The 26,591-nt window shown below is 39.8% G+C and overlaps 1 protein-coding gene across 1 annotated transcript; it reads right to left on the reverse strand.

Annotated features, from left to right (window-relative positions):
* Positions 1-111: 111 nt before the first annotated feature.
* hs3st3b1b (heparan sulfate (glucosamine) 3-O-sulfotransferase 3B1b) lies at positions 112-26,209 on the reverse strand. The gene is made up of 2 exons (XM_047377779.1): positions 25,413-26,209; positions 112-3,921 (listed from the first exon to the last, which is right to left on the reverse strand). The coding sequence occupies exons 1-2, from the start codon at positions 25,943-25,945 to the stop codon at positions 3,303-3,305; spliced, it is 1,152 nt and encodes a 383-aa protein (XP_047233735.1). The 5' UTR covers positions 25,946-26,209; the 3' UTR covers positions 112-3,302.
* Positions 26,210-26,591: the final 382 nt, after the last annotated feature.

Consider the following 26,591-nt stretch of genomic DNA (forward strand, 5'->3'; position numbering starts at 1 on the left):
AGACTCAGAGATGGCTAGTGAATTTAAACGCTTTCTCCACAGCACTCAAAGCTCATATTTGCAAACATCTTCGTGGGGAAATAGAGGAAATAAAAGTCATCTCCATGAAAGTTTGGTAAAATATATTCTTTATTTCTTCATGAAAAGAAATATGATGAATGTTCATTATTGATTCATCTAGAAACATCTGTCCGATTTTGCTCTTTCCTTGTGTAAAATTAATTCCTTTGATGTACATACAACAAAATACTCGAATTTAATTTATTTTTCCTTTTTTGTACATACAGATGTGCTAGTCAAAATCATACCAAAAGCAGATGAGAAGCATTTTAAAACAGTTTTAGATCTCAAAACAGGTTGAATAAAACTCAACCATAACCAATGCAGCAAAATGGAGGTCATCTATGACTGCAATGGTTTTCTGCCCCAGAATGTAACTGCAGTACTCCTTTAAGTGTTAAAGAAAGTGTCTGGGTGCTTTCCAGAACAGGATGGTTTGATAGGAGAAATCATCAATAAATGCTCAAACATTGCACTAATGAAGGCGAATTCTCACTTGGACCACCATCACTAATTCAGAGTAAAAGCAAAAGAAAGCATAAGAAAAAGAACATTTCTTCTGCTACCAGCCATTGATTTAAAGTGACTGGTATCAACTGAAAAACAGGGAAAAAACCCAGTTTAGTGACCATTTGTATGAATAAATGGAGTAGGCTAATTGTGTTGGTTAGAGAGGCACAACATGTTTCAAACTGGGCTGTGGAGCAACAATATTACCTTTAAAGTTAATTTGAGCATAGCTTGTGTACATTCAGCCTGAGCTCTATGTAAACACATAAACCTTTCTCTGGATGCTGACAATCCCTTCCTATAATTCTTGCATTTACAAAACGGGTACTACACTGGGCATGCATAGCATAGTTTTGCACACAATAACATGAATGCCACTCTGTGCCGAAATAGTAGTGTTCCCCCCACTGCAGAAACATCATGTCAAAGACTGATAGCTTAACACCCTCACAATCTTGCATATCGAGAATTCAAGTAGAAGACAACATAAAAAAAACGAAAATGGTGATGCAGACGAAAATAAAATGCAGATAGTGAGTGAATTGTGTGAAACTAAACAGCAACTTAAAAGATTTTTTGGCAACAAGCTGAGATTTAAGATGTGTTGGTGAAAGATTTAGATGATGCAGATTAGGCATTAAGTATATATAGTGCCGAGACCAACAGTAGGAAATAGTAGTGAATTGGAAGGAAAATAAGTTTAATTTTATTTTTCTTTTACAAAATATCTGAAAAGCATGCAGTGCATTTGTATAGAGCCAGTTTTAATCTGATATGCCTGATAGTTTTGACCTACGTGCTGAGATATAACACTGCACATAACCCCAAACTGATCATAACCACACTGAAACATGATGGTTGCAGGATCAAAGCTAGTAGGCACATACACCAAATACTTTGTAGCTAAACCTGCAGGCGGTTTTACAAAATTTTCACTCAGGGGGGCTGGATACAAATTCATGTCAAACTTCAAAAATTTTAATTTGTAAAACTTTGGGAAATCATATATTGTTTTCTTTTAACTTTACAATTATTTTCTACCTCGGGTTGGTCTTTCCAATAAAATGTGCTGAAGTTTGAGTTTGTAATGAGACAAAATGTGAAAAAGTTGGTATGAATACTTTTGCAAGAAAATGTAGGCAATGCATGAATGCACATGAGATTTTGTGAAGACACCAGAGGTTAGACAATGAAACTCAGCATAGGACAGTTCCTGTTGTGGCATGAATGCTTCACAAAAAAAAATTCTTCCAGTTCCTTTGAACTGGTCAGTGTTCAATCAAAGATGGGTGTCATGGACTTCTGTTTGAACAAGAAGTCTTCATATGCCTCGCTTAAATGCCATTTTAAGTTTGTGTTTCTCATCTCTTCCATCTTTACACTAGATCTTCTGCAGATAAGCATCTGCGTCTCGTGCAAAGGTTTTCCATCTCACAATGAAAAGAAGGCACACACACACACTCCCTCTGACCCGCTTCCCTTACCTCAACAAATCAAATGTCTCTGAAGGAAATTTGATTGAGACTTTGCATGGTCTCAGTGTATAGGGCAGGAGCTTTGCTCTGAGCCAGTGGGGGAGTTAGAACGCAGAGAAGGGGCCCCGATCAATCTGCCAGTTACCTGTAGCCAATAGGCATAATGTTACCATCGGCTCTTTTGTGGTCCAAAATGGGATTTACCGTTTGATGGATGGGTCACTCAGAGTGACCCACAACACAACACAATGAGAATCAATTAGGCCTATTGATCAGCCAATTACTGGTTGGAACAAGACATGAGTTCTGCTGCTCAGGCCAATGCCAGTGCATGAAAACCAGTTTGTATAAATGAACTGAAACACAATGTGACAGGATAAAGTTGTACCACAACTATAACTAAAAATGCACATAAATAGGAGCTCTCCACTTCTCTAGGAGCATGTTGTACCCGTAATATGGTGCTTTTATATAGAGATGCACTGATCAGGATTTTCCTGTCCAATTCTGATGTTTGTTATTTATTGAGATCAGGCCTACCGATTCCAATTTTAACTGAATTAGATTCTTCTTTCAAGGGTTATAAAGCATAAAAGGGGAAAACGGCTGCAGATTCTTTGATAGGAGGTAGCAGTTTTAAATTCAACAGAAAATGAAGAAATAAGATTATCCCCTTTCATGCGTAAAACGAGATGTCTCTCATCGATTCTCAATAAATAAATAAAATAAAAAAAACTGCATTAAAATACAGGCAGTTAGTTGATGCATTTAGAGACCTAAAACAGTGGGAGCTCTTAGTGTGGATGTGTTTAGTAAAAAATTAATTTTGATGTATTTAGTATTTAACCTGCTGATCACAGATCAAGGGAATCGATTGGCCAATTCTGATCTCTGGTGGATTGATTGGTGCATCTCTACTTTTTTAGTTAATTTCAAACTGTTTTGTCCACAGTTGTTACAGTCGTTACTGTCATCTACATTGTGTAGCACCGAAAAATTACAGGACTACAGGTGTTGAGCCAGAGAAATCAAACCTAATATGAGGAATGTTGAAAGCAACATGTGGGTCAGATGTTCTGTACAAATCTGGTTAGGCAGCTAAGTGAATTCATTGCTTAGAAATAAAAATAAATTATTATAAAATAGATTTCTGTACATTTTACATATATATAGCAATATCTCCACTTTTTGCCAAAGAATTCCATAGAAAAACTATAAGAAAATAACAAAAAAAGAAAGTCTTTCTTGACTCAGACTTCAATCCCAACCAAAGTTATGTCCCGTCATCTGGTAGAACTTCATGTTAAAGGGCTTGTAGAAGTCCCGTAGCCTCTGCACCACCTCAGGATTAATGTTTGGATGGGTTCTCCCTTTGGTTTTTCCCAGGCAATGAGGCTTGCTGCTGCCCTCTGCCTTCTTGAGGCACGGGAATCCCTTGGTCTGGTTAAAGTAAAAGTGTTTGTCTGTGATGATCCTCTTGAGGCCTAAGAAGTCCTGCACACGGCCCAGCTCTCCGGCCGGGTCGCTGATCAGACGCTCGCCGCTCACAAAGAGGATCTGGTCCATGGGGAAGTACTGCAGCCAGTTGTCCAGGTGCTTGGCGTAGATGCCGATCTGGATGGCGCTCCATGAGGTGTCAATGAGCCCCGTAGTCCTGTTTTTGAAGGTGAGACTCTCAAAAGAGGGAATATCAGGCTTCTTAGACAGAGTCTGTGTGTAGTCAGAGATAGCTCTGGTGACAGGGTCCCTCACTACCACGATCAGTTTGGTGTCCCTGGACATGGCCGATATCCTCGCCGGAGCCTCTCTTGTCACGAAGTAGCTGGGTGTTTTCTCCATGGTGATCTGGCCCTCCAGGGTTTTTGGCATCAGATCCCTGAAGAAGGAAAGAAGAAAAAAGCAAGCAAAAAGGTTTAGAGAGGGGAAAGAAAATCTGAAAAAGGTATTGCATAATGTAATCAACTTGATGGAGTGCCCTGCATTCTGCAATCAATGACTCACTGAGCCTGTTTAGCCTTATTATATGGCTTAAAAACCTATTAGTGCAAGCAGCTCTCCAACATCAACAAGCTTAGTCACTCAGATATCTCACTTCTGATGAAAAACAGAAAACCATGGTGAAGCTGCTGTGCAGGCTTTTGAACATGGCCAATCTTCAATTTAACTGTTTTAGGGATTAAGAGCAGAGATGCACCGATCAGGCTCTAACTGGCCGATACAGATTTCCCTTTTTCTTTTAGGACTAACCTGCCGATTTGGAATTTTTATTCTAAGCATCAGAATACATAAAATGTATGGCGGGTTCTTCGGTAAAGGTAGCAGTTTTGAAAGCAGCTAAAAATGAAGGAATTACAACGAGGATCATTCCAATTACACATCTAATCATTTATGCCTAACCCTTATTCGATTTTTATTACACAAAAAAAAAAAGTCAAAATGTATTTCAATGACCGATGTATAATAATTGCAAAAATATTGTTTATTATGCATTTTATGAACAGGATATTTAAAAAATCCTGTGTTTCAGCATACACAGTTTTGTATAACCCATTCACTGGATGACCAAAAAAAGCTTAGATTTATTTTATGTACCAGTTAATTGCTTTGCTGACTTGGGTGCAGGCAATGGTACCCCACCACAAAATATAAATAAATATTTTAAAGAAAAAGTAATCAGCACTCAAAGATGATATAGCTAGCTACAAAAAGAATATAATTTTCTCTGACATGAGCAGGCTTTTTCTTCGAGAGGCAACTAATGGTTCTTATACAAACATGCAGGCATAATGAAGTGGTACTTGAAAGACCGTACTTGTGAAAGAAAAGTGAACATGCTTTATTCTTTCAGCACTGAATTGCAGAATTAGTGACTAAGAGCAGAGGCTTTATTTTGATGAAGTCGTTGTTTCTCTTACGGGGTCAAGGACTTTTTTAAGACTTGTCCAAACAAACAGGTAAGGGTCTATTACTGATATCAAGGTAAAACAAGGTGTCTGTTGTAAAAAAAAAAAATGTGGTTTTAAAACGGCTAACATTTTCAACCATACCATTCCTACAGTTGAAAGCCATAAAACAAAAGAGAAAGTAACAGTTATTTTTTTTTTTTGACTGTATAGAGATTATAGCATTGCTCTCTCCACTTGTTGCTTGACACACATGGCCAGCTGCAATTAAATTACACAAAGGTGGGCTTTATTTACCAAGTAGGTGAATTCTGAAGGCAAGCCTTTACAGGTATGAGAATAAAAGGGGAATACAACAGCATGTCACACTTTGTGTATTATTTGTATAAAACATTTAAAACCATGTATCATTTTCCTTCCACTTCATAGTTATGCACTACTTTGTGTTGGTCATTACATAAAATCCCAATAAAAGGCATTGAAATCTTATCAGCAAAAGAATCCTTGTAATGTGTAGCTTAGAGTATTCTGCTTTAACATGTTTGGTCTCATGGTCAATCCTTCTGAATATATAAGCATTGGGTTGCATTCCAAAATACAACCTGTACTTTCCATAAAATTAGATCTCACTTTTTGGAACTTCCAGGTTTCTTTCCCCAATACCTACCAGGGATTTTCTCCCTCTCTTCAGTTTCTTTTGGAAAACTTAATAGATACTTTACAGGAACTCATTAGGTACCTTCAGTGAATTTAACAGGTACTTAGAAGGTAGATTCTGGAATCCTAGAGGTTACTTTGAGGTACCTTCCCTAATCTCACCAGGTACTTTGGTGGCTTTCCCTAATCATACTGGGTACTTTACTGGAAATTACCAGGCAATTTGCAGTAGCTTATCAGGGACTTTCCAAGAACTGACCAGACACTAACTGAATTTACTAATTTTACTCACTTAACTTTCATTAAAGTTCAAGGAAAGTAACTGGTAGGTTCTGGGAAAGTACCTAGTAAGTTCTGAAGGAGTGACCAAGTTCCATGAAAGTACCTGGTGTGTTCAGTAAAGTGTCTAGTATGTTGCATGAAAGTTCCCAAAAATGATTTGGTATGCTTTGGAAAGTAACCCAATTTTCAGAAAAGCTTTTGAATTCCAAACTTCGTAAAAGTTATTAATGGAAAGTAACCAGGAAGTTTGGACATTGTGAGCTTCATTATCTAGTGGTGACACTAGTTAAAAGTCAAAGTTGTTGGTTAGGCAACTAGTTTTGCATGACAAATGTGGGCATATTCATGTTAATGACGAACTTCCTTAAGCCATTTTGTATTTCAAAGTCGAATATCTTAACCACCAGTCTTTGTGACTTTGAATTAGGGCTTTGGGATAGGGGTAACATTAGGAAATTATATTTTTTTAAATAAAAGAGTGCAAGAAGAAACAACAAATTACCAGGAAAAAACTAAGAATATTCGCGATATCTGTGACACTGTGTTCACTCTGATAGATCAGTGTTCTGTTAAGACTACTGCGGCGCCCTGAAAAGAGATTTTGCTTTTAAGGTTTTAACACTGATATCCTATTGTGTTGACACTACTGTAGAGACAAATCCTATGGAAATCTAATGTAATCCTAAACAATATGTTGACAAACTGAATGGTGAAAGACAGAGACTTTGTGCGCACTCACCATCCTGTAATCTGTCCCTGGCACTTGGCTGCTTCTCTAAAAAAAACAAAAAGCTCAAAATCTAGTTAATGTCTATCTAACTAATGGCTAATTTATGGAACATCAGCTCTTTGTCAACACATAGATTTGCATGCAAGAATCTGCATAAAAAAGGCTGTCTTGAGAGGAAAATGCAACAAAGGTAATGTTAGGTAGCTGTTAAAATGCTTTATGGAAATTCTGTTGGCAGATTTGTGTAATCCTAATGCAGCGCCAGTGATCTAATTATGATAACATCATCTTGATTGCCGACACGTCGGAGGGGTGAATGAATCAAATGCAGAAGCTCATTAATAGCCCACTGAAATCAGAACAGATCCTGTGTATGCTTGTTATGGAGGAGCATCACATTTCTGCAGATTAAAAAAAAAATGCTTTTAAAAAGCCGCACCGCAAACTCAAACTGTTTATGCAGTACATCAAAGAGTACGACCCAAACACGCCTGATTCATACTGAATGCTGTTTGTCATTCTCTTGATGCACAATGCCGATACTGGCTGCAAGCTTTTCGTCACTCCCTGTGCCAACATACAAAAAGAGTCCACGACTAACTGGAGAAGGCAAATGGCTCCCCATTTAATCCGATTTCAACGTGACAATGTAGCGTGGAGATAGGGAGGAGGCCTGAGTTACAATGTGCAAAGTGACAGATTATGCTGATCCAAGCTCAGGGAATGCTTTTTGTGAAAAAAAAAAAAAAAAAAACATCTAGTTGTTGGGGGTTGCAGAATCACAAAGCAAGGGGATGGTCCGACAGCAAGAGAGAAAGAAAAGTGGCAAGAAAACTCCTAAAAAGCGCCAAATCGACAAGAAAAGGACCCCTACTAATAAAAAATCTTCACCTCTGACTTTGCCCACTCTTTCTACTAAAAAAAAGGAAGAGAAAAGTAGGGGAATTTCGAAGGGACAAGTAGCTCTTAGAGAAACAATGACCATTATGTTCTTTTTTGATTTATGAGGTGCTGCTGTTAGAGATCCCGTCGGCAAACAGGCAATTCTGTGACACCGGCTCTTTTTTCCTGCCTTCCATTCAAAGTGAACCATTGTCCCTGAGCGCAGGGGTGAGCAGGGCAGTGGTCAGGGGCAGAGAGGGCGGGAATGGGGGCAGGGTGAAGAGGTGGTGGAGGAAGAGGAGGAGGATGATTGTGGGTGCTGATGGCAGGATGAGTGGATCACTCCTCCATCCTTCAAAATCAAGTGAGAGAAGCCTTTTGGAGAGCTCTTAAGAGAAGTGTGTGCCAGAATCACCCTGCAAACAACACCCTGCTCCTCTAAGATAACAACAACTCCTCTGGGTCTAACTGTCTAGTTTAAAGGGGAGTCGTTCTGTAAATAACCATCACCCTCTTCAATGCATTTGCTTTACTATTAGCCCTCTTATTGTTTGCCCATCCATGTCTCTCTAAACCACTTTTCAAGTTGAAATGCATGCCAAACACAGTGATAAAACAAAACCCAGAGGCCCTTGTCAAAAGGCAGCCTCACACTGGGGCCTGGCAGCAAGGCCCTTCGACCCTCTGGTTTTTTTTAGGAGTCGTCATCCTGCCAAATGGGAGACAGGAAACTTGTCATTTCTGCCTGATGCCTCAGCCTCCTCCTTGTCATGTTTGATTTGATGATAACAGGCTGCCATTAAGTTCCCTGTGTCACAGCATCGCTCACTAAAAGGAAGCCATTTCATGATTTTTCTATTTGATACAAGATGTATTCAATTGTCCCGTGTGTTGGGGAAGTTAAAAAAGGCATTTGAATCTCAAATTAGGGTTTGTGTATTTAAACGCAGACAAATTGGATGGTGTTTTGTTTCTGCCAGCGAAGAGAGGGTGTGGTTTTACTGTTGTGAGCTTAAGGCTGCATGACGCCATTTCTATAGATAGAAAACCCAAGAGAGAGAGTTACTCTCGTGGGAGGTATCACCACCCAGAACAACGGTGTGGGCGAATTAGTTGGAAGCTGAATTAACCTTTTAGAATGAAATATACAAAACTTAAAAGAAATCAGGCATTTGGTATATTCTGTGTTTCAAAATCCCAAACTTTCCTCATGTTTTTCCCCAGTTTCTTCTTTTCATTGATTTAAAAGCTTCTCTCAACCTCTTGGAATCAGGGTTTGAGGTTTAAAAGCAAAGGGGCACTTCACAAGGAGGAAGAAAATAAGGATGGAAATTGGGATATGAATCCTCTAAAGTTCTCCAAATGCTGCCCTTTTCATGAATTGATTATAGTATTTGCAGGAAATACAAAGAAAAAAGCTTTACTCCTCCCTGACAGACAAGTATTTTAAGCAAATCTGGCTCAATCACATTTAAAGGTGTCCTGAAATTGGGTTTTTAAACTCCCGAGATGAGGAGAATTTAAGAGAAATTTGCAAAACAAAAAGAATTATTAGTATGACCTGATACCAATATTTGGGTTTTTTAGAGTCACTGGTGTTTATGAAAGGCTCATTGGCAAGGAGCACATTTTAAACAACCTCTATGTAGCTCCAGCCATCTTTCCATGGACTCCGACCAGCTTCTGCATCATTAGCAAGATGCGGCCATCACCATGTTTCTTTTTGAGGTCAATTTATTTCAGGCCATGGTCAAATGTTAATTTGACACCACACATGGCGTTCTGCATGTAGGCCCAAAAGAAATAATTTGGGGGCTCAATACAAATTCATGACATGCTCTTCAGATTTTTATAAAGTCTTGAAAACCATTCAGTCTTGTCCTTCCAACTCAAATGTATGAACTGCTTTATGTTGGTGTATGAAATAAAATCCCCCCCCCCCAAAAAAAAAATGTTAGTTTGTAGTTGTAAGGTAACAAAATGTAGAAGGGTTCAAAGCTTATGGGTACTTTTGCAAGACACCCTGAATAAGGGCAGGATTATGTTAGCCCACTAAATGTTTTCAAAGCTCATACAGAAGCCAGGCATTTCGATATATACAGGTCCTTCTCAAAATATTAGCATATTGTGATAAAGTTCATTATTTTCCATAATGTAATGATGAAAATTTAACATTCATATATTTTAGATTCATTGCACACTAACTGAAATATTTCAGGTCTTTTATTGTCTTAATACGGATGATTTTGGCAGACACCTCATGAAAACCCAAAATTCCTATCTCACAAAATTAGCATATCATTAAAAGGGTCTCTAAACGAGCTATGAACCTAATCATCTGAATCAACGAGTTAACTCTAAACACCTGCAAAAGATTCCTGAGGCCTTTAAAACTCCCAGCCTAGTTCATCACTCAAAACCCCAATCATGGGTAAGACTGCCGACCTGACTGCTGTCCAGAAGGCCACTATTGACACCCTCAAGCAAGAGGGTAAGACACAGAAAGACATTTCTGAACGAATAGGCTGTTCCCAGAGTGCTGTATCAAGGCACCTCAGTGGGAAGTCTGTGGGAAGGAAAAAGTGTGGCAGAAAACGCTGCACAACTAGAAGAGGTGACCGGACCCCGAGGAAGATTGTGGAGAAGGGCCGATTCCAGACCTTGGGGGACCTGCGGAAGCAGTGGACTGAGTCTGGAGTAGAAACATCCAGAGCCACCGTGCACAGGCGTGTGCAGGAAATGGGCTACAGGTGCTGCATTCCCCAGGTCAAGCCACTTTTGAACCAGAAACAGCGGCAGAAGAGCCTGACCTGGGCTACAGAGAAGCAGCACTGGACTGTTGCTCAGTGGTCCAAAGTACTTTTTTCGGATGAAAGCAAATTCTGCATGTCATTCGGAAATCAAGGTGCCAGAATCTGGAGGAAGACTGGGGAGAAGGAAATGCCAAAATGCCAGAAGTCCAGTGCCAAGTACCCACAGTCAGTGATGGTCTGGGGTGCCGTGTCAGCTGCTGGTGTTGGTCCACTGTGTTTTATCAAGGGCAGGGTCAATGCAGCTAGCCATCAGGAGATTTTGGAGCACTTCATGCTTCCATCTGCTGAAAAGCTTTATGGAGATGAAGATTTCATTTTTCAGCACGACCTGGCACCTGCTCACAGTGCCAAAACCACTGGTAAATGGTTTACTGACCATGGTATCACTGTGCTCAATTGGCCTGCCAACTCTCCTGACCTGAACCCCATAGAGAATATGTGGGATATTGTGAAGAGAACGTTGAGAGACTCAAGACCCAACACTCTGGATGAGCTAAAGGCCGCTATCGAAGCATCCTGGGCCTCCATAAGACCTCAGCAGTGCCACAGGCTGATTGCCTCCATGCCACGCCGCATTGAAGCAGTCATTTCTGCAAAAGGACTCCCGACCAAGTATTGAGTGCATAACTGTACATGATTATTTGAAGGTTGACATTTTTTGTATTAAAAACACTTTTCTTTTATTGGTCGGATGTGAAATATGCTAATTTTGTGAGATAGGAATTTTGGGTTTTCATGAGCTGTATGCCACAATCATCCGTATTAAGACAATAAAAGACCTGAAATATTTCAGTTGGTGTGCAATGAATCTAAAATATATGAATGTTAAATTTTCATCATGACATACAGTTAATTATTTTCCATAATCACAATATGCTAATATTTTGAGAAGGACCTGTACTTCATGGTGCTTTGAGTCTGACATCACATCTAACTGCAGATAACAACTGGCTGTAAATTAAATAAATAATGAAGACTGTTTGTGTTTGCTACTATGCAGAAAGGACAGAAGACTGCTCTCTTTCAAGCACTTGAAGCTGAGACCAGGTATTAGTAAATGGCCACGTAGAGCTTTCTGACATTTCATTTCCTCGCTGAGGAGGGCCAAACTTACCTCCTTGAAAACTCAGACCATGCAGCATTGAGCAACAAAGATGGATGAGAGGGGATCTGTGTGCCAGTGCTTTTGTTCTGATCGTATTTTACAGATGGCAAATATAAGGACATTCATCCCTCTATGCCTGCTGTGTAATATGCCTGTCCTCCGTGTTTGCAAGGATATTTAGCACCTCCATGCAAACCTGCAGACGCATCAGCTTGATCAGACCGAGGTTTCAAATTTACAGGCTTCAATGAGTAAAGGTGTCACTGGAAACTCAAGAGAGTGGCTGAGCAGAAGCCCCCACCCAAATCATCTGTCTGCTAAAAGGATTAATAATTCAGGCTGGCCTGGTATCATAGGCTCAGGACGCTGGATATGGGAGAGAAAATATCATCCAACCTAGTCTGACAGCCAAATTCCTCCTCCGATTACTTGTTGTCAAAAGTGCCTGTCAGAATGATTGGAGCTACCACGATCCATTTTCAACTGTGGCCACCAATACACAGGTTGGCTCACTGTGAGGACTGTTAGAACAGGTAGTGTTCACGCTTTTGTTTCTCAGTGTGTCTAAATTTTCTATGAATAACAGTTTTATCAGATGGGAAAAGGAAGGGAGTTTGAAGGAAGCGGCCCCCGACTGAAAAACAGCTCACAGACTCAGACACTCAAACTCTGAAGCTTAGATTTGGATCCTGATCTGGGTTGATGAATGTGGCTCCCAGTACCCCCCTGAACTTCGTTGAGAAGCTGCATGAAGTCAGAGCGGCATGGGAATCCGCTGACCCTCCAAGTAAACAAAACAGACACAACCCGTAATTTTCACTGAAATCAGGGAGTTGCAGCCCGATTCTTCAGAGCAGAGCTTCATACAGTCTGTGTGTATGTGTGTGGGAGCAAGGGAGAGAAAGTGAGTGACAGACTGCATGAATGAACAACAAGAGAAGGAGAGCTTGGCCTTGCGGTCACACACCAACCCGATTGGTTCTGGGATCAAACTGGCCTGGTTTCTGGAGTCAACAGCAGACATAGCAAAGCAGAAGAAATAAACAGAAAACTGTTGCTGCTTGAAACATTCCTCTCAGACACCATCGTGGTCTACAAGCACAAATTACTAGATTTTTTACCAAGCTCTCTTTTTTCTCCCCCTCCACACTCTTAAAATGTGTTTTTAAGTATATCGGCTGTTCTTTGGCACCTTTCGGGAAGCAAACCAAGAATGTGCGGAGCCGCGAAGGATCTTTGAGGCCCGTGTGGAATTACAGAGCATTAATTTTTTCTGCAGAGATGAGACGCAGTCCACCATGTGGCATAAATAAAACAGAGTTGGTGAAAGGGATGGCAGCGAGCAGAAAATAGCAGTACCTCCTTCTGTCCCCTGGGGGATTGGGTAGGAGCATTTCTTCAGAAGTGCCATTTTTCTTTTGCCTTTTAAAAGAGGTTGCTTTGTTTACAACAAAAAATGGTGGATGGCATCATGTTGGTGACACCAACAACATTTTTACACTTTGTCTGGTGTGATAAAAGATGAGTAGACTGATGCTGACCAAGCAACACACAACATACCCTTTCGAACTATCCACCCAAATTAGCATTTCCAATTTGCTCTGATCAGTGTTTCCTGAAGGTGTTTGGTCAGAGCTACAGTGCTAAAAGTGCTCAAAAGTATTAATACCCGTTGAACATCATATTTTGTTACATTACAACCACAAACCTCATTGTGTTGCTTTACCACATTATATCCTAAAAAAATACAAAGTAGTGCAAAATTGTAACTTTACAAAGTCTTTTGGAGCATCTAAAAAAAATGTTTCCAGTATTAGCTTGAGCTTAGTAAAAAAAAACAACCCACAGCTAGTTGCTGCCACCACCATGTTTCAGCATGGGCCAAAAAGTACAATTTGTGTCTCATCTCACCAGAGCACCTTCTTCTACCAGTGAGCTATGGCATCTTGACCTCTTCTATGAAAAATGCTCTCCTTACCCAGCCTGTCAGTTTAGGGGGACTGCCATGTCTTTGTAGGTTTAGCAGTTGTGCCATGTTCTTTTTATTTTTGGAAAGTTTGGGATAATGTTGTATAACCTAACCTGCTTTTAACTACACAACTTTATCCCTAAGCGGTGTACTGTGTTCATTAGTCCTTATGATGCTAGATGATATTTGTGCACCAATGTTCTCTAACAAAGCCTTTGTGGCCTACTTAGAATACCTGGATTTATACTAAATACAAATTACACAGATGCATTCTATTTACCAATTTGGTTAGTTCTGAAGGTAATCAGTGGATTTTTTTGGGGGGTGGGGTATCAGAGTATGGGTGCTGAATACATATATATGTATTCCAGATTTGTAGTAGTAAAACTACTTTCCAGATTTGTAGTAGTAAAACCAATAAGAAAAATAAAAAAAAAACAGGCATCCTACTTCAAACTCACAAATAAGCTTTAGTTCGTGTTGGTGCATCAAAAAAAAAAAATAATGCAGTAAAATACACAGAGGTTTTTGGTTGTAATGTGTCAAAGTTGAAAAAAGTTGAGATTTGATTATTTTTGCCAGAGCCTGTAGCCAACACATTCCACTTCTCCATCAGCATCCGGATAGCTGACAGCTTGGATGCAATAAATCGATGGACCGTGATAGAATGGGGGGTGGGGGAGAAACAATAAAGGCAAACAGGAACGAGACGCTGCAGGTGAAGACGTTTGCATGGTAGAATTTGTGTGTGTGGGCTGAATCAACCATGCTGACTGATTTCCTGACACTTGACATGCATCAGGAGGCACACGAATCCTTGATCTATCTGCAGTAAGAATGAATAAAAGATGAAACAGACTCAAGATGAACACACATGTCGCCACCCTGTTCGTTCTCTAGAGACGCACTGAAACAGAATCAGTGAGGGAGCTGCTTTGCATCCTGTTTGAATTGGCCAACAACCGTAACGGCATGCACACCTTTTGGAAGACAGGTAAACTACATACTGTGTGTGTGCATGAGGAAGAGGGGGATTTCCTCTTTAAAAGAATGTCACTCACATCTTCCTGTGTGTTGAGGTTATTATTTTGCCTCAATTCACTCTGCAGCTGTCGTTGCAGGTTAATGCTTCACAAATTCCTAAAGACAGTCTCATGTCCCAACATATAATTAGCGGGATGGAGTCAGAAAGCACCATTCTTGACAATTAACCTGCTGCATTCAGAGGAAAAAAGGAAGCATTAGCATTTCTTTGGTAATCCTAAATTTTTCTTTACATTTAAGCCTTCCTGTTGTGTCCTATAATGTCTCATATTGACACAAACAGCACTCATAGGAAATAACTTGAAACAAAATGTACTGAGTCACTGTTTCTCTGGTTTACCTTTGAGTTTAAAAGGATTATAGTGATTCTTATAGTGATTTTTATAGTATATGTTGCATTTTTTTGGTATGTTGTATTTCTGAGGGTTTTATGGTTTTTGTTTAGCATCAGTCTGTAAATGTTTGGCTTTTATGTTTGTTCTTTATTAATTTGTCCATTCATCTATTGATTACTGAATGGATGGATAACCATCCATTCACTAATTTGTTTATCAACATTCTATGAATTAATCCATCCATGTACAACAACCTAATAGATATTTTGATGGAAAAAAAAAACTGACTCAGATTTTTCAAAAATTAGTGTTTGCTTGACATTTTATAACTTGAATCCATTATAATATGACTTAATGTGCTTAATTTGATGCTGCCTGCTAATTTCCAAAACCAATGCCAGTTGTTGTGCCACATAGTAAACATGTGGCACAATAACTGGCATGATAGTGAGCGTAGCTGGGCTTTTCTAATCTGAACTCTAAGTGTTTTTTACAGCACTTACAAGGGGAGCCAACAGCCCTTTCGTGGAAAAGAAGAGAGCAACTAGTGTGGAGCAAGCAGAGCAGACAGAGGCAACTCAGGGGCTTCTAATGAGCTCTGCTCTTTTACTGCCAGGCTAATGGAAACCTCAGGGGACCTCAGTCACTCTCAGTCTGTGCTCGTTGTGTATGTTCTCCCTCTTCCACAGGCAGACTCGATCTACAGCACTGTAATGGACACCTCTGGGGCTTTTTACCTGGGACTAGTGCGGCAACTCTTCCAAGAAGAGGACTACCTCTGCTAAGCTAGCTTTAACGAGAGCTTTTTCCCCTCCAGGTGGGTTGTTTAATGTGCCAATGAGTGTTTATTTGGCTGCCGTGAATGACCAATAACTCCAGAGGAAGGGCAACTGGTTCTGTTCCGACATGTTTAACAACATCCAAATTATCGCCTTATTAAAACTACCTAATTCACACATAACAGAGGGGCAGCTTTTTCACTGTGCTCTCAAACGTTCACAAAACTACTTTATTAATGCCTTTGGAAAGCATGTTGTTGATCTTCAATTCTTTGCAGTCATATGAGAACTAAATAAGCATAATCAAAGGTGTGAAACGTTTAAAGAAAACTTCCTGTCGGGCCAGTTTTTTAAAAATAAAGTTCCATATTGTTTTCACAGGAACACAACAGGACCGGGTGAAACAGGCCAGCACACCCCAGTGTCGCCACTCCCCTCTCCACAGGTCTCTCCTTTCAATACGAACTGGTTGTAATTTGGGCATTAAAAGCACCTTTTCTCCATTTCTCTACTGCCCTGGTCACTGGGTGTGTTTTTAAATAGGCCATGCCAGCTTAGGCAGCGAGGAAAGAGGGCCTCCGTGCTTCCGCACTGACCGAAAAGGAGAGCGAGCAGTGAGGCCTGCCGTGGGTCCCGCCCAGGAATGGACAAACCAAGCTCAACATGTGACACTATTCTTACTCATCAGCGGCACAAGTGCACAGCTGGAGAGTGGAAAAACAGGAGAGGACTTAAGGATGATTTTTGAGGGTGCAACTGGGAACTGGAAGTTTTTTTGTGTTGTTTTTGAGGGTTTGAGCAGAGGATGTGAACCTGTTGTCATCGTTATGTTGGTAGAGTAATCAAGGAATCAGAAAACAATCTCAGAACCAAATCATCTGATTACCAAAATTCAGGATTTCCTCTGCATAACTGGACAAAACAGCTAGAAGCTTGCTGCTCGATTTCATCTACAGTGTTGTGCAGACGTATTCAGTATTCATAGTATTCACTGTATTTTATGTGATAGACCAACACCAAGAGTGAATCATTATGACATGGAAAGAAAATGATACATTTTTTTCTACAGTAATGAACAAACAGCACCATGAAGACCTTGTGAGAAAGTTTAAAGCCTGGTCAGGTAACAAAAGAATATCCCAAGCTTTATACATCACAGAGCAGTGTTTGATCCATCATCTGAAAATAGAAACAGTACAACCGCAATATTACCAAGACATGACCGCCCATCCATACTAACAGGGCTGGGCAAGCAGAGTAAAGTCCAATCCTTCATCGGAATATTGAAAGAGCATGGAGGAACTGAAAAACTACAAAGGTATGCTCATCCACCTAAACTGAAAGGGCAGGCAAGAAGAGCATTAATTAGAGAAACAGCCAAACGGCATGGTACCTCTGGAGGTGGGAGAATATGTAAAACAGGACAACTATTTGTCGTGCAATTCACGAATATGGGCATGAAAGAGTGGCAAGAAGAGAACAATTATTTTAAGAAAAAAAAAACACTGTTGTGGAAACTAACACTGATTACACATCCTGATTACAGAAACCTCACAAAGAAACATGGTGGCTGCATTATGTTCTGCTGATGCTCATCTTTAGCAGTGACTGGGAAGCTGGTGAGAGTTGATGGATAGAGCCAAATCAAGGCAGTGCTGGAAGTAAACCTGAAGCTGCAAAAGAGAAAAATCAGTGACAAAGATGTACCTTCTAGCAGGACAGGAACCCTAAACATACAGCCAGGCCTACAATAAAATTGTTTGGATCAGAGTATATACACATGTAATTGAATGGTCCAGTCAGACTCCAGACCTAAATACAGTTAAAATCCAAAATAACTGAAATCCCATGTATCCTTCACCCTCAACTTTGCAATCATGGACTACTTTATGTTGGTGTGTGACAAAATCTCTGTCAACACAATGAAGTTTGCAATGTGACAAGATGTGAAAATGTTTTAAGCATGTATTATTTTTAATCAGTAGTCCAGGATTTCTGAAGATTTTTTACAAGCCCTTCAGAAAGTCTGGAGACCACTTTGAATTATTACAAGACAGTCTGACCCCTTGGATGCAAACCTTAAAAACAGAAGTGGTTTAAAAAAAATGTTTCATAACTTGTTTAAAAAAAAAAAAAAAAAAAAACAATGCTCCCAGAATCAGTGGTGGGGTTTGCCGATTCCTCCCTCTCTGCAGATGGTCAACACACTGCCTCTGTAAGCGAGCAAGCGTGGGTCTGACCCCCAGTCTGAAGCCTTTAACCCATCTCTATACATCACCTCCAATCAGGCCTGACCAATCAATACCCTCCATCCCCGAGGAGCCGGGCCCCAGTGACATTTGTGTTCGCAGTCTAACTGTTGCAGCCTTTTGTGATTGAAGATGAAGATTATTTGTGATTCCACAGCTGAGCCTGTCCATACCAACCTACAACATTTCCCCAATGTATGAAAACACAAGCAATACATGCTTTTTTCCTTCCCTTCTTCAGGGCTTGATGCCTTTCACTGACACTCTATAGAACCAGGTGGCCTTTTTGGCCATTCAGAGGAAGGAAGCAGGGCAAGGTCAGCGTGGCAACAAAACAGTGGACGGGTCACCTACGTGGAAACAGGAGAGCTCCTGTAGCGAGCAGATAAAAGGATGTGCAGCCATCCAGAACTGTCCCTGACACGGCTGAAGCTGCAGTCTGACTCTAGTTTAAGAACTATCAGAGAGGGAGGAGACAGATAACTGCTTTCAAACAGCGCAGACTTCCGCAATCAAACCAAGACTGACAGTGGAACAGGATTTTTCTTTCCTGTCTCTGCCCCTTTTCAACAATGCTCCACTTGTCCTTTTGTAGCACCTTAAGTAGCTTCTGTTGATGCTGCTTTGTTTACCTTTACAGAGTTTTATCACAGTTAAGATACAAAGGGAGACCCAAGAGACATCCTGCTCAGAACGGCGCCAAGTTAGCCCCAACAGACCCCTGACAGCAGCCGGAGTCTGAACCACATTATGTGAACACCACAAGCTGCACTTTTCAGGTGTGAACATTAACTCTTAAAATACTTCAGTACAGAAAAACATGAGTGACAAACCACAAAGCGCTTCAGTAAAAATTAACTTCTTGATAGCACAGACACAACATGCAAAAGGTTAAAAAATAAATACTTCCTTTTAGCCTCATTTTGTCATGCGACAACCTCAAACTTCAATATATTTCATTGAGATTTACGTGATACACAAAATCTATTGCATAGTTGTGAAGCGGTAGGAAAAGGACACATTATTCTTTAGCATTAGTTTAAGTCTTGCCATAGTCTTTAGGTCTGTACTTTGACTGGGCCTTACAAACAAACGAATATGCTTTGATCTAAACCATGCCATTTTAGCTCCGACTGTATGTTTACCCCGCCTCTTGCCCATAGACTGCTGGAGATAGGCACCAGCTCCCCCGCGACCCACTACGGAATAAGCGGTAGAAAATGACTGACTGACTGTATGTTTAGGGTTGTTTTCCTGCTGTAAGAAAAAACCTCGATGCCAGTCTGTTCATTGCCTAATGTTCTCTAACAAACCTCTTAGGCATTCACAGGGCAGCTGTATTTATACCAAGATTAAGTAGACAAACAGGTGGACTTCCATAGGCAACTGGTTGCTCTGGATGTTATTTATGGGTGTCAGACACACTTCTTGGATGTCAAAATTATTTAAAAATCATGTATTTTTTTCTTTCCCTTTGCAATTATGCTCTACTGTGTGTGGGACTATCACATAAAATCTCAACAAAATACATCTATGTTTGTAGTTTTAAAATGTCCAAATATTAAAATGCTCATATGGTGTGAATGCTTTTGCTAGGCACTGTATAAAACAAATCTTACACCTCCGTGTGGCTGTACATTCTCTCTCCAACATGTGCGCAGCTTCTGGTTTGGTCCTCTAGCCTTTTGCAGGGAGGAGCGTCAGTCTGGGCCCTGACACGAGCAGAGACCAGATCCCGCGACACGACAGCAAGACCACAAAACAGCAATTATATATCAAAGCCCCATCAGAGCCAATATGGCTAAATGGAATATGAAAAGAGCAACACGCACCACAGGCTGACAGATGAGGGACTGCAGTCAGTAAGAGTAAATAAAATTGAAGCTTCTTTGAAAAATGTTTAAGCTTTTTTGGCAATTGATAGGATGATTGATTTACAGTAATGACACACTCAGTCAGAGGTCAGAATTAGCCACTATTTGCTGGATCATTTGTAATTGTTAATCGTTAAGTCAATACTGACAAAAAATTTTTTTATGTTTCCTGCATTTATTAAATGCATCAAAACAATATAAACTTGTAAACCCATTAATAAAACAACATCTACCTTGATATACTTTGATAGAAATAAGAAAGCTTGGGAGCATAGGCAATGGTACAAAAATGTGGATGATCTACTTCCCTTAGTCTGTTGCATTCAAAACCTATACCTCTATTAAAGAGCCTGCAGCAGGTTTTCATCAATTAGGTGTATAAAGTGCTTTTTATGTAATAATGCTACATTCAAAATTGGAATTGGCAAGTCATATCACAAAAAGCAGACAACAAAAAAACTGAAATTGGTAGTCAGGAAAGCCACAATAGGTGCATTAGATTTGTACCAAATTAAAGTAACCAAGTTGTTACTGGGAGAAACTCAATTCTTAAGTCTACACAAGGCAAGGTTAGCACATATTTTTACAGATCCTACACTTTTTCTTAGTCCTTTTAGACCACAGAAGATTTTATTCAGTTTGGAATTTTATTTTAAAGGATTTTGTTTTAATTTATTATCTTTTGTGTGGTAATGCACCAGTCAGCCAAGTTTTCACAGGCTGACCAAATATAAAAAAAACCTGTTAGATAACACAGCTACTTCTTCCCATAGTCTGTTGTCATCAAATTAAAACATTTTAGCTGTCCTCCACACCTGATTCAGAACTCGAGCAGAACGATCTTTCCAAGCTGTTGTGCCCAGACTGTGGAACACATTGCCCAACTTCCTACAGAGTTTGGACTATGTGGATACTTTTAAAAAAGAGCTACAATCATTTTTATTTCTAGAAGCTTTTAGTCAGACTTGAGTTTTTATGATATGCATTTATGGTTGTATTGTGTTATTTTTCCGCATTGTACATTGCTGTGTATTTTGTTGAGGTGCTGTTCTTGAGAAGCACTTTGTGACATCCAACTGTGGAAATATGTTATATAAATAAACTTTTACTTAATGTTAATTTAATGCATCAGACCTGAAAAACTCCCACTATTTCCAGCGTTGTTTTTAGATAAGAAATCAGATTTATCTGTACTTTTCCTTTGACTTAAAAACTACATCGCTCAGACAACATGCAGCATTTTTTCCCTTTTACTGTCAATATTTGTTAAATTTATTGAATTGAAAAAAAAAGAAACCTTTAGACTAATACGTTTTAGTTTTATAGTCCAATTGCTGCTGTCACACAGTTTTGTATCTAGCCATGTTTGCATGCATATCAAAAAACACCTTTACATGGCTGGAAACGTGGAGAAATGAAGCGGTCCAGTCACGGCTGAAATATTGGAAGTGCTCTGAATAGTGCATGTATAGTGGGATAAAAGGTGTGAATTTCACTGTGTGCCACTAGATCAGGATGGGTGTGTCACTCTCGCAGCAACGTCACCATCTCTCTCTTTTCTTCATATTTAAGAAACATTTGAACATCTCAGAGAGAAGTTTAATGCTCTATGAGCACCCCCTAAGTGAGCAGACAATTATTAGCTGAATTAGTAAGAGTAGGAAAGACATCAGCATAGCATAGATTAGGTAATGTTATTATCGGGCCATTGCTGTGACTTTTGAGTAACATCATTTGTGTCAATTCTGTAACGGTGTAGCGCCTCAGAGTTTTGATGCTCATGACGTGTCGAAAAAGTCCTGAGTTGGACCTCAAATTGTGTCTGCTACAGCATCTGATATCTAAAGCTGATTATCTTCCGACACGACCTAACAAGATTTCTAAAACTTAGTATTTTACACTAGATTTTTCTCCAATTTCTCCATATTTTTCCAAGTGCTTCCTCCATGTTTTAGGTTATGAACCGGCACTTTTAAAAGATCCTGTGGTAATTTTAGATAAACGGTAAGACTTCTTTTTACATCTACAAGATAATGTCTTTAACTACACTTTAAAGCAGTTTTATTTGTCCTTATAATTACAGTTTAATTACTGTTAAATTAGACTTAACAAATAACAAATTAAATTAGATGTTCTAGTTGAAAGCTGGTTTAAAGAGCCGCAAAGACAAATCTTTTATAACTGTACAAAGCCAATAGAGGATCTCATAAAAAAGGTTTAATAGAGTTCTTTTAATACATGTTTCAATTTGATAATACTTCTGTTTTTTATATCTCTATATATATATATATATATCTATATATCTCTATATCTATATAGATACACACATATATACATACATATACATACACACCTCTACACACACACACTATTTTTAGCTAAAAAAAAAACTAAAAAAAACGCTTGCATAATGGTGAAACAGGTGCAAACAGAAACTAATGAATCAATGTTTCTGTTCACATTCAGTATCTGTGACCCTTTGAGGCTCTAACTCCCCCTTTATAAATGTGTGTGTGTTCCTTTAGGCCAGTTCATGCATGACCTCACTGTGAAAATGTGTACCTCCTGATATGAGGACCCCTCGGTCAAACACATGAATCTCCTATTTTTGTCTACGGCACAAACAAAAACTGTCAGAGAACATCAGAAATGCACAATAAGACTTGTTATCTCCTCCTCCTCTCTCGCACATGCTTTGTGGAATTCCAGCATTAATGCATGTTAGAAAGGGGAGGGAGGGACGGAGGGGACGGCTGGGAGATCGTGCAAATGAACAAACAAAACACAAGAGCGGTAGTTGCGCAACCCTTGATACAAACACTCTTATAATTTTTGATCTGCATCCCTCTAAGTGATCAGATCAGATTCTCATAGATTTTATTTCAGTGCCATGCAGTTTTTTGTCCTGTTTTCCTTCTGTCTGGAAAATTCCATCTCTTTCCCCAAAGTCATCTCCAGTATCAGGTCCTAATGGGACACTCAGGAGGCTGTGATGAATAACGTGTGATTTCCTTTTTCTGTCCATCTTCTCTCCAGAAAAAAAAAAAGTCCTCCAAAAAACATGTCCTGACAGAGTTTACTTTCAATTTAACTGAAGCTTTGCACTAACCCATCCCTAAAAATCTCATTCAGCTGAAATGCTTTTCACATAACTTTTGTTTTTAAAGTAAACTTACAAACTAAAGTACAAATCTAAGAAACAAAAAAAAAAAGCCTCATGTCATGACTTCTTTTCAGAGTTTAAGATCAGTATTAGATTTCACGGCCTAAGACATTGCAGAGACGCTTTTCCAAAAACTCTGTAGGTGGAAGTAGTTAAATTACAGCCTGCCAGCAAACTCCCAAAACTTTAAATCTGGTGGCTGTAAATCAAAGTTTGTATCACAGCAGGCGCACGAAATGTCACAAATCAAGGACTGGTATCTATTTCAAATGCTCAGCATTTGGTTTTAATTTGAACACTTTTCCAGAGGAAATATGTTCTGCGTATTAAAACCTTCCAATTGTTCATTATTAAAAACACACAAAGTTGTTCTTGTTATTCCTATAAAAACATACAATATATGAAGAAAAAAAGGTGATTTTAAATGTATGAGTCATTTCAGCAGCTGGTTTACAAACAGTTGAAGTCATAATGATTAAAAGCCACAATTTAACCTTAACTCGGCTATAAAACCAATGTATAACAGATACAAATCAAATAAATAAAAATCGACTAACTAAAAACTAATACTGTCTGGCTCTGCATAGAACATACAAGTGAAGTAATTAAGCTCAAAAGTCCTTCAGCTCCTTACATTAACACTTTGTAATGTAAATGAACAGGATAAAGTTGGTTTTAGGGATTTTATGCAACAGAGTCTCTTTACTTTTGTTTGCTAAATCCCCCTTTTTAAAGTGTTTAGAACTAACTGACAAAATAACAGTTAAAAAGGATGAAAGAGTGGATCGAGTTTTTTTTTTTTTTTTTGGTTCACCATAGGCATTGCCAGGCCCTTTTTACTGGGGTATTCCGGTACACATCGTCCCTAATAAAGCTTCCCGATCATATTTCAACAATTTCAGCCTAAAGATCCACTTAAAGGATTGTCTGGAGAAGAGAAAAGAATCAGGAAATTAAAAGATCTTCACAGTACTGTTTGTGCCAAATGGAATGTATTGTGTAGCCTATTATGTTTAAATAAAATGTGCAATCAAAGTTCAGAACACTAAAATGTTGCACCCATATGTAATAGTAAGTGAGCCAAAATGTGTATTTGAACCCTGAATTTAGGTAGTTTTACAAGATCATGGTTTACTGAAGATGACCTAAAGACTGTGATTTTAAAGTCAATAGAAAACCAAACTGCAGTAGTTTCCTCATGACTTTCTATCAAACCATCTTAAAGCTTTCCTGGAGCGTTTGCATCATACAAGAAACATCAAATATACTACTGGCCCAGAGAGCATGAATGATTGGTGCTCATATTAGCTGCAGGAAAAGCAGTTCACATTTGTCATTACAACTTGAAAACTCTGTTCATGTCACATTTCTCCTGACAGTGACCATTTTGCAGAGCTCATCTGGAGCACACAAAACGTAGGTAAGTAGGCTCTGTATTTTGTAATGGATCAGAGTAATTTTATGTTGCTGTTAAATCTCAAAACAATAAAAAAAAATGTTAAAATTTAGACATTAAAAAACTAACAATTTCTCTTTAGAACCAGTTTTTCCACTAGCAAGTTAAAGCCATGTGTCATCCTAAACTCATGTCTATATGATCTTAAAAAAAAAGTCATGTAAATGTCCTAATTCCAGGCAATTTTACTGCTCCAAGAAAAACACCTTTTTTTTTTTTTTTGTTTTTTACAATGAAGGACAAGTTACTGATGTATAATTCATGCAAGAGTAAAACAAAAAGTCACAATCAGCCTTGATCTTCCCGGTAGCTGTTGGTGAAAGGTCCAAGATGTTGGCAGTATTAGGAGATATAGATCTAATCCCACTGAAAAATCAGCCAACAATGTAAAGTTTGAGTTTATATGACGCGTCTTATCGCCGAGTCGAGTCTGATTTTCCACACGTTGCAACACCGAAAGTAGTCTGAGAACTTTAACGTCAGCACAAACTAATTCTACTTCAACTCTCTGGTCTTTGTGTTTTAAAGTGCATTGAACAGGCCGCAACACTGCGCCAAACGGAGATCTTAAACCGTTGGAAAAAAAAAAAGTTGACAGAGACGCACCATGAGGGTGGAAAGGAGGTGCAGTGTTGCGCCGCGTCCAACAGAGATCACTGCGCATCGCAGAAGCAGGCCCTCTTCTCTGCAGCAGCAGCTTCATTTAAGCGTCAAAATGTGATTTAAAACGTGATTACATACGCGAACAACCGGTCTGCAACCAAGCCTGAAAAATTAAGAGTTAATTAAGCTTTACTAATGAGGCCAAACATGTTTAAAGAGGAATTGAGGTGCCATCTGACGCATTTTTGATCTGTTTATTATGCCTTGACTGAAATCAAATTTCAGCTTGTGAGAACACTTAATTTCATCATTTTTAAGTTTTTAATTATTAAGATTACATTTGAGCATTCTGGAACCAAACCGAATAGATTTATAGGCCTGCTTCTTGCTGTTGTGCGTAAAAAGTAACAGTAACCAGCTTTTTACTGAGCATCTTCCATCGTTAAACTTTGCTGAAGTGTTAAAAGCGCATAAAACCTTTTAAGATGTTATCTCTTATTTAATAATGAAATATGTTAATTACCTGTACCACTCCAGTCCGTTCTCGTAGTTGCGGTCAAAGAAGTGCGGCTCCGCTCCCACGGCCCTGATGTCCGGGTGCACCCGCAGGAACTCCAGCAGAGCCCTGGTGCCTCCTTTCTTCACACCGATGATGATTGCCTGGGGTAGCTTCTTGCTCCCGGAGCCGTTGGAGAAGCTGGACATGGCGCTTGGATCCGGAACTCTGTCTCGGTCCCTGTCCGCGTCCAGCAGGTCTCTGGACGCCGCGGTCCTGATGGGCGGCTCCTCGTAGTCGCTCTCCACGTCCTCCCAGGGCTGCGGCTTGGCCAGCAGTCTGGACACCAGGTCCGACCTCCTGCCCGTTGCTGGAGCGGTCTCCTTTCCCCGGGGGGTGTGCACCATCACCAGACCGGGCACCGTGGAGCAGTAGCCCACGCAAGAGTAGAGCATGTACACCCAGACTACAAACATGATGCTGAGCAGGAGAAGTTTCTTTTTCACGGGGCTGGACCAGAAGGCATGCAGGCTGTGGAAAACCGGGCTATAATATTCCATAAGCCTTCCTGGGGCGAATCAGTTCCCAGCGGCGCATAGTGCCCAAAACTCACTCCCTCTGGCACCTCTGCAAGTCCCGCAAAATTAAAAACATGCTCCCAAAAACCTAAAGTTATAATAATAATTTTTAAAAAAACAAATGAAATTACATAAAAACTAAAGTGAACGTGATCGAAGAGGTGGAGATATCCAGGATTGAGATCATAATTACGGCTAAAACTGGAGAGTTTCGCCCTTCGCTCCTCGGTGCCGCTGCAGCTTCATCTCATCAGCTTTGTGACAGCAGCTGCAGGAGCCGCTCACCTTATAAGGAGCCGCAAACCAGAGTGACGGCGGCAGCAGCCAATCAGCAGCGAAGAGCTTAACTATGCAGCATTTGTTTACAGAAGCGGACCAATCGGAGGGACCAAGGGGGGCGTTTCTGAGCCGTGGGATCCTTGGTATGGTAATTAAGCGTGTGCGTGTTGTGTGTTGAGATTCTACTGAGAAGGACTTTGAAAAACTTTCTTATGTGGCAATTAAACTGAGGTTTTTCACGCGTTTCCCTGCAGGCACACGGTTCAGATGGGTTCAGATGAAGTTTGTTTTGACTTGTTTATACAAGCTCTCTAACTTTGCTTTCCAACAACACAAATCCCGAAATCTT

Source organism: Girardinichthys multiradiatus, chromosome 10 (genome assembly GCF_021462225.1).
Source record: "Girardinichthys multiradiatus isolate DD_20200921_A chromosome 10, DD_fGirMul_XY1, whole genome shotgun sequence".
Lineage (NCBI taxonomy): Eukaryota > Metazoa > Chordata > Actinopteri > Cyprinodontiformes > Goodeidae > Girardinichthys > Girardinichthys multiradiatus.

Bases quoted from the DNA above. Each gene is read 5' to 3' on its own strand.
- hs3st3b1b (XM_047377779.1), bottom strand. From the start codon at position 25,945: ATGGAATATTATAGCCCGGTTTTCCACAGCCTGCATGCCTTCTGGTCC. The intron at 3,922-25,412 runs GTAATTAACATA...TTCCTTCTTCAG, and splicing joins AACGGACTGGAGTGGTACAG to GGATCTGATGCCAAAAACCC.